The sequence below is a fragment of the Nicotiana tomentosiformis genome, chromosome 9 (assembly GCF_000390325.3).
Source record: "Nicotiana tomentosiformis chromosome 9, ASM39032v3, whole genome shotgun sequence".
Taxonomy (NCBI): domain Eukaryota; kingdom Viridiplantae; phylum Streptophyta; class Magnoliopsida; order Solanales; family Solanaceae; genus Nicotiana; species Nicotiana tomentosiformis.
Genome location: NC_090820.1, coordinates 48,126,828 through 48,135,101, shown reverse-complemented (window position 1 = coordinate 48,135,101; position 8,274 = coordinate 48,126,828). Strand labels below are relative to the sequence as shown.

General features: G+C 35.2%; 1 protein-coding gene across 6 annotated transcripts; it reads left to right on the top strand.

Annotated features, from left to right (window-relative positions):
* The first annotated feature begins 1,750 nt into the window (after window positions 1-1,750).
* Window positions 1,751-6,882, top strand: LOC104119241 (serine/threonine-protein kinase 52-like). Of its 6 annotated transcripts, none has more exons than XM_009630685.4 (7): window positions 1,751-1,871; window positions 2,618-3,038; window positions 4,627-4,748; window positions 4,878-5,083; window positions 5,189-5,363; window positions 5,564-5,698; window positions 6,512-6,882. In XM_009630685.4, exons 2-7 carry the CDS (start codon window positions 2,666-2,668, stop codon window positions 6,716-6,718), a joined length of 1,218 nt encoding a protein of 405 aa, XP_009628980.1. In that variant the 5' UTR covers window positions 1,751-1,871; window positions 2,618-2,665; the 3' UTR covers window positions 6,719-6,882. The 6 variants fall into 6 exon arrangements, with proteins under 6 accessions (XP_009628980.1, XP_009628984.1, XP_009628978.1 ...); XM_009630689.4 differs by lacking the exon at window positions 1,751-1,871 and adding an exon at window positions 1,902-2,040; XM_009630683.4 differs by lacking the exon at window positions 1,751-1,871 and adding an exon at window positions 1,925-2,120.
* Window positions 6,883-8,274: the final 1,392 nt, after the last annotated feature.

The following is an 8,274-nucleotide window of genomic DNA, read 5'->3' as shown; positions in this document are numbered from 1 at the left end:
ATAATCCACTAGATTGGAACTTAAAAAAGTCGGGCTTACATGTATTCTTTCGTTGAACTTTGTGCCTTGTCAAAGATTGACGTTTCAGAAGGGGCAAGCCTCAATAGAAAATTAGCATCTCTGATGGATGGATTAGTCTTTTGATAGAAGGCCAAATCTTCAAGTTGAAGTCTTGAATGCCAATTCAAGTTGAATTCGTCTTGGTTGCTACAACTTCAGTTTGAAGTATTCAAGTCCTCCAAGTCTTCAAGTCCGTCGGTTTTCAATCTCGCCGGTCTTCAAGTTGAAATGTTTAAGCCCTCTAAGTCTTTAAGTCGAAGTCTTCGAGTCCGCCAATTTTTAAGTTGAAGTTTGCAAGTCCTTCGGTCTTTAAGTGAAAGTATTCAAGCATTCGCCGGCCTTCAAGTTGAATTATTTAAGCCCTCTAAGTCTTCAAGTTGAAGTCTTCAAGTTCACCAGTCTTCATATTCACTGATCTTCAATTTGAAGTATTCAAGCTCTCCAAGTTTTCAAGTTGAAGTATTCAAGCCTTCCAAGGCTTTAAGTTGGAATTTTCAAGTTAGAAGTTTAAAAGTCCACCCCTCTTCAAGTTGAAGAGTCCACCAAATTTTCAAGCCCGTCAAATCTTCAAATTTGTTGGTCTTTAAGTTGAAATATGCAAAGTCCGCCAAATCTTCAAGTTGAAGTTTTCTAATTTTTCAATCCTAAGATGGACGTTGAAGTCCCTTTGCATCTTAAGTTGACCTCTTCGTAAGTTTGTCCTTAAAAGGAACTTTAATTTTCCAATCTTAAGGTGGACGTTTAAGTCCCTTTGCACCTTAAGTTGTCCTCTTTATGGATTTGATCCTTCTATATGCTGTGATGAGTTTAATCTTCTATATGTAGAGAAAATTAAATTTTTTCTTTGATATATACTTACCGAGGATAAACGGTATATTTTCTAAACAATTCTAATAATTAATCCAATATAGTATTTCTTTTCTAATTAATGAATTTTAGGTCTTGTTCCAACTTCAAAAAAAGAAAAAAAAACATATTTCCAAATTGGAGTAATTTAATGTAGGAAATCTGATTTTGATTGCTCTGAAACATAGTCGAGGCAATCCATTCGAAAAATAGAAAAAGACAATCAAATATAGACAAAACAACAAAACCAAGATTGAGAACCACTTCTTTTTTTCCACACACAAAATAAAGGAAAAAAAAAAAGAACCATAAAAGGCGAAAGCTCTGTGTTTAGCACAACACACATACACAATGCATTTAGTAGAAAATATTTATAATGGACAATCATTTTCTAGATTATCTATTTTTTTGGTTTAGTTAGAAATAGATTTGCTATTAATATAAGGTGGATGATAAAGCAGAGGATAATGTGTTTAATAATTAAAAACATCGATCACATTGTGTAAGTATTAATTGCAATAAGTGCATACATAATTAGCTACATTGAAAGAAAATTGATGTCCGCCTAAAATGATAAAAATAATTTTCTTGTGACGATTTTATGTAATTAAATACTAATAGATGATTCTGTAGAGTAAATTCCTTTATGTTACACCAAAGAGAACCAAAATGTATTACCAAAAAAATAAAAGAGAATCTAAAGGTTAGAGAAGATTGAGTTTTGATAATGAATTTTTTATTTTATTTTATAAGAAGCGTTTCTCCTTAAATAGATTTTAGACGTCGAAATTTGGATGGTTAACGGAAAAAAGAGGAAATCGAGGAGGACAATTTGGTCAATTCGAAAGTTCTATTAATATAAAAAGAAGAATTAATGTGTTACAGGTAATTTCGTTAGAAGGATTTGCACGGAAACAGTACAATTATTCTCGTATCTTGAAGCTGTCGCATAAACATTGTTAATGGTAAAAGATGGAACCTTTTTTATAGGCATCCTTTTCTCTCTTTCTTCCATTTCTTCTTTTCTTATTCTCTCTCACAATTCCTCCCACAAATTTCATTTTTTTGAGGAAATTCTTTGACCTTTTCTTTAAAGATAAAAAGAAAAGAAAATTCAGAGCAGAGAAAAAATGGGTTGGTCAAACTTTGCGTCTGTCTTTGTTTATGGCTAAATTATCTATTTCTGCATATGGGTTTTTGATTTCAGACTCTGGGTATTCTTCTTTGTCCCTCAAAAATTAGTCCTTGACTTTTTATATTTTATTTTTCTGGGGTCGTTTTCTTAGGGTTTACTTTTTTGTTTTCTTTTAATTTAAATGGTCCTTATTTGTGAAAATCAATGGCAAGGTTGGCGATGAACAAAAGGTTGGGTCTTTGAAGAGCTTAAAAGTCAGTTTTTTTTTTTTTTTTTTTTTTTTAAATTTATTTGCTTTGAATTGTTCTTACTTTCCTTTTAACAATATTTTTGATTGATTATTTGGTCAAATTTGGAAGGGAATTAGAGTTTGAAAAGAATTTGGAATTGGGGCTGGGAAGTTGTTATTTGTTTGGTTTCTCTAATTGTTTCCTTCCTTTCCTTTTTAGATATGTCTTTTGGCCTTGGGAAAGCATATTTTGCATGCTCATTAGCTTATTGAGATACCCTTATTTTTATTACAGCTATTTGAAGCTCTTTTGTGGATCTATTATCTGATATTAACTGTTTTTCCAGATCAGAAATTTCGTGAAGCTTTGTGTGTATTAATCGAATAATTTAAAGATGGATTTGAAAAGTGAGGAAGGTGAAGAGAAGGTCCTTAAGTTGGATGATGATGAAGAAGAAGAAGGGGAAGTTGTGTCGAAATTGAAAGGGGTAGGTACCCTTAGTGACAACAATATGGAAGCAAAGAGTCCTGGAAGCATAAGTAGCAAAGATATGATTTTCAGGGCTGACAAAATTGATCTGAAAAGCTTAGATGTTCAATTGGAAAAGCACTTGAGCCGTGTTTGGTCGAGCAACTTAGAGAAAAACAATCATAGACCCAAGGAAGTATGGGAGATTGATTCTCTAAAGTTGGAAATAAGGTATCTTGTAGCTAAGGGCACCTATGGTACTGTTTATCGCGGTACTTATGACAATCAAGATGTTGCAGGTAACATTAGTTTCTCTCTTTCTAGCAGGATATGTTTTGTCTCATGCAAATCTTGATTGATGCATGCTATTGGGAGTTTGGACTCTTTATCATTTCTATGTAGATATTGTTGTGTATATTTTGGAACCATACATTCCCTTTTAATACCAACAAGTAAAACAAAACATAAATAATATTCGGATAAAATAGGTTGAGCTTTATGTTTTTTTTGTAATTGAACTGTAGTGGTACCATCTGCATGTGTACTGAATTTGATCTTAGTGATTGCTGTGAATTTTAACATGGCTATTGACCATATGCTCTTTAAAGCTTTCTGTAACAAATTTGGGTGTCCAGAAAATTAAGTCAAGGTCCCTTATCTTTTCTTTGTAATAAATGGCGTTCATTAATAATGAAAGTTTGTTTTCTTGGTTGATGTTCTATTGACCTTTGAAATGGATTTATTGATATTTACTGCCAGGGTTTGAAGCACTGAAAAGGATTATTGGCATTGCAATATGCATTAATTAACTATTGCCTTATAGTGTAATTGCTTAAAACACTGCTTTTAGGATAAGATACAGTTGACAGTTAGGCAAAAAGTAGCACAGCTTGGTGAGCTTATGTTCCTTTTCCAGGTTGTGCATAAGCATTTAACGCTTGAAGAAAGAAGACACGGAGAAGTAAATCTCTTATTTCAATCAAGAATTGTGTTGTTACTGAAAGGCCTATTTCTTCACCGGAGTCCAGGCTGAAAATATACGCATAATAGTGGTTTAATGGCAAGGCCAATGGACCTGTTAAAAGTTTACTAAATGCATCAAGAATTTAGAGGACTTTATAAGGGGATTTTTCCTCAATTAAGCTATTTAGGCCAGTAATTATCTACTTTTGCAGCGAACTTCTTCAAAGAAGTTGTGTATTTCACTGAAATTTACAGCAGTTTCTTAGAGCGGAATTGTTAATTGTACAATTTACTGACTTTATCAAAAAATTGTGTATTTCAATTTGCTACAGAGAGTTATAATTGAAATGTGCATATGTCAATTAGATTTTTTTTTTGGCTCGAAAGTATGCACACTTCCAAAGGAAGGTATAATATTTCAGCGCTTCAATGAAACAGATCTTCCAAATATATTTTTTGATTAAGTCAGCTTGCTCCCCTTGACCCCCCAAAAAAGTAAAAAGAGATTTATATAGTGCAATATAAAATCTTTGTCTTATAGCCACAAGCTGTAAATTTGGAAAGTAAAGCGGAATTTGAACATTCTTGTGAATTGTGAGCACTATAATGGCATCTTTGTGATAATGGAAATATTAATACTGTAAACGAAATTGGTCTAAAGATGGGCAGAAAGTTCTGCTTCTTGACAAATTCAGTGGAGTACATGAAGAAGACATTTGGTCATGACATTACATCATTCACTTCAAAGAGTCATGATTACACTAACTTGAGCCCAGTGAGCTCTAGAAATTTTCTAACAGTATATAAAGTTTACATGAAAAGGGAATGCTACCAATTAATGAAAGTATTCAACGGTATTCTCAAAGTGTTCAGGAATTTCATCAACCACCGGTAAGAGTTTCTTATGTAATGTTATTTGTGTAGTGAAACTGTTGGACTGGGGAGAGGATGGCATGGCCACAGCTGCTGAAACTGCTGCTCTGCGGTCATCATTTCGGCAGGAGGTTGCTGTATGGCACAAGCTTGACCATCCAAATGTTACAAAAGTATATCTTTTTTCCTGAATTGGTTCCTCCCTTTTTAGCTTTTAATTTTTAGTATCCTGCTATAAACATGTGGCCGTGCAGCGTTCAATTAAATAACTCAATGTTCCGAACTTTTATTTGATTATTCAGTTTGTTGGTGCTTCTATGGGAACTTCAAATTTCAAGATCCCTTCGAAGAATCCTTCTGAGGGTTATACCACCCTTCCTTCTCGGGCTTGTTGTGTTCTTGTGGAATTCCTCCCTGGTGGAACATTAAAGAACTACTTGTACAAAAACAGGAAAAAGAAAGTAGCCTTTAAGATTGTCATTCAGCTTGCTCTTGATCTGTCCAGGGGGTAAGTCTCTATCTAATATTTATTGATAATTATGCCCAATTATGTTTAATTTGATCTTACGTATCAAAAGAAAATTATGTTTATTTTCTTCTTGAAATTGTTTAGGCTGAGCTATTTGCACTCAAAAAAGATTGTACATCGTGATGTGAAAGCTGAAAACATGTTGTTAGATACTAATAGAACTCTAAAAATTGCTGATTTTGGAGTTGCTCGAGTTGAAGCACAAAATCCCAAGGACATGACTGGGGAAACTGGAACCCTTGGGTACATGGCCCCAGAGGTATTCCCACTTTTACTGGAGCTGTTGGGTTGGCTTTGTCATATCATGTCAGCATGATATAATCACCTGTCTACCCTCTTCCTATCTCACATGCAGCGTGCGATATATTTCAAGAAAATCCCTCTTATTTTTGCTTTAATGTAATTTCTATGTCACATCAAATCTAATTTATCTGTACTATGATTAAATGTATTGTGTAGGTACTTGATGGCAAGCCCTACAACAGAAAATGTGATGTATACAGCTTTGGTATTTGCTTATGGGAAATTTATTGCTGTGATCTCCCATATCCAGATCTAAGCTTTGCTGAAGTTTCTTCTGCAGTTGTTAGACAGGTTTGTCTGTTTAGAAGTTTATGCCGTCATTCACACCATGATTTTGCTTGTTCTTGTGAAATCAAATCATCGTTGCTTCCTATGAGTTACTATTAAAAATATAATCATCATTATATGTTAAAGGGTGGAAGCGTATAAATGCAGTCACCCTTCCCTTTTCTGTAGATGTATAATTATTTCAACCGCACTACAAAGTTTGGAGGTAGCTTTTCTCTTATGCACCCATCCGATGTGGATAAAACCCAGGAATAAGTTCCAATTTTACGTGCAAGAAAATAATTTCTCCATTCCTGTCACCCTTTGCAAGGGCCAGCTGTGCATATTCTCACATTTGGTTTATACTCTGTTTAAGTTTTCTGACTTGTATCAACCGGTTTCTTATTGACTCGCTTGTTGAAGCTAATCATATTATTATATATTCTTATGAGATATGAAATTTACTTGTGATCAAGTATGCATTCATTGATTCACATATATTAAGTAATCTGATGAGAAAATAGATGTCGTAAAGCCTAGCTCTTTTCCGATGCAAATCAACCTTATGGAGTATTACGGCTAACACTATATCTTTACTGAGGAGTTGATAGGTTGTTTATCTTTGCTATTATTCGATCCATGTCATGCTGACACAAAATACCTTGGATATTATGCCTTTGAGTAGTCATGCACTTAAGTACTAGATCACATACTTTCCTTTGTTCACTCGTTGCTTATATCATGAGTTAATGCTGCTCATTTAGAAACTGTTATCTTCCTTTTTTTTTTATGGGTAAAAAAGACGATCCAGTCCTAAATTATTCACAATTTTTGCAGAATCTGCGACCAGATATTCCGCGATGTTGTCCAAGTTCTCTATCACATATCATGAAGAAATGCTGGGACGCGAATCCAGACAAACGACCTGAAATGGATGAGGTAGTGAAATTGGTGGAAGCAATTGACACGAGCAAAGGAGGAGGGATGATACCCGAAGACCAAGCTGGTGGCTGTTTCTGCTTTGCTCCTACCAGGGGTCCATAATCTCTCTTCCTATATTTTTCTTTAGCCCCGTTGGTTGGTTAAATTGATGAAAAACTGTCCTGTTAATTCATTGGATTGCTTGAAAGGTTTTGAGCATGAATGTTGGATACTCTTTTCCAATTGTTTGCGAATGAATATAGCTGGTGAAAAGTTCAAGGGTTTTATGTTTGATCTTTTCACAAAGATATTTATCTGTCTGTCTTGGTTTATGGATACTTTGCATGAACCTATTGACGAGAACCTTTCATTGCTCTGCCTTGATATGGATGTACTTGTAAGAACTCCATTAGTGTTCACCAGACTGCAATTGTACTTCTATATTTTTGGCTACATCTTTTAGGTACCTGCTTTTAGGTATTGTCAAGAATTTGCCAGTTATGACTTCTGTTTGAACTACTATGTAGGAACTAATTTCGGATACCTAAAAGAGTTGCCTAAAGATTTGTTGTGCTAAGAGGCAATGGTAAGACCAGAGTTTTTTTGGGTTGCTGTTAAGTTGAACATGAGATTTCATAATTTTGGGACAATGCTATGGCCATTTTCCCCTCCGTATTCTTATAAAAATAGTACAAATTATGATGCTTCTTGTTGTGGCATATTTTCTGTCACGCCCTGACCTCGGGGAGTGCGACCGGCGCTCAACTGAGATACCCCGGCCGAGCAAGCCTGCACAATACCTTCTACTCGAACTTACTCATGAATAAAGAGAAGAACCATTTCATTAATTAGACAACGAGGAGGATCATGTGAACAACACCAATTCATTATCATTAGTTACTTCATTTTAAAGTCTCAAAATACATGCACATTCATAGTTGAAGTGAAACAAGTGGTACAAATACAACATTACTAGTTTGACTTTCCCAACATCAATATACAACCCACATTGTGTCTACGGAGCCTTTAATAGATACGAAGGAGTACTATGATAGTACCGGCAACTAGGTCCCGGCTATACCTTAAACACAATACACGAGGAATAAAAAGTGGGGCTCACCAAATCTGCTGGGAAGAGTGTGTACTGCTATCACTGATCAACGCCGCCTGCTGTGGAACCACCTGCATCCATTAAAGATGCAGTGCCCCCGGCAAAAGGGACGTTAATATATATGAAATAGTACTAATATGTATGACTAAACACCCTCTCATTAGAGCAGATAACAATACAAGAAAGAACAGTCATAAAATTAGTGGAAGCCTCAAACAATAGGAAAACATCAAGTTAGGAGCAAGAATTGTTTTCAAGTAAATTTTTATTATTTTTAGTTGGAAAATCTTAGTACCGATGTACCATCGTGATATTAGCACGGAATCCGATCGGCTAGGCCGTCTCACCCAAAGATATCAATCACAATCACTATCACGATATTTCAATCATTGCCTCAATCACAATTTCAGGCACAATCACCACCACGTGAGCGGCATGGCGTCCGATCACGACCCGACCGGCTAGGCCGTCTCACCACAATGCCGTGTGAATCGACATTACCCTTTTCTAATAATCATCTCATCCCAATTAAGGGGAATATTCTCATCACATCAATCACATCACAAAT

What these genes read in the sequence shown, in the direction of transcription:
- LOC104119241 (XM_009630685.4), top strand. Translation starts at nt 2,666, where the DNA reads ATGGATTTGAAAAGTGAGGAAGGTGAAGAGAAGGTCCTTAAGTTGGAT. An exon ending in GCTCTTGATCTGTCCAGGGG is followed by an intron (nt 5,084 to 5,188) that starts GTAAGTCTCTAT and finishes GAAATTGTTTAG; the next exon opens with GCTGAGCTATTTGCACTCAA. An exon ending in TTGGGTACATGGCCCCAGAG is followed by an intron (nt 5,364 to 5,563) that starts GTATTCCCACTT and finishes TGTATTGTGTAG; the next exon opens with GTACTTGATGGCAAGCCCTA.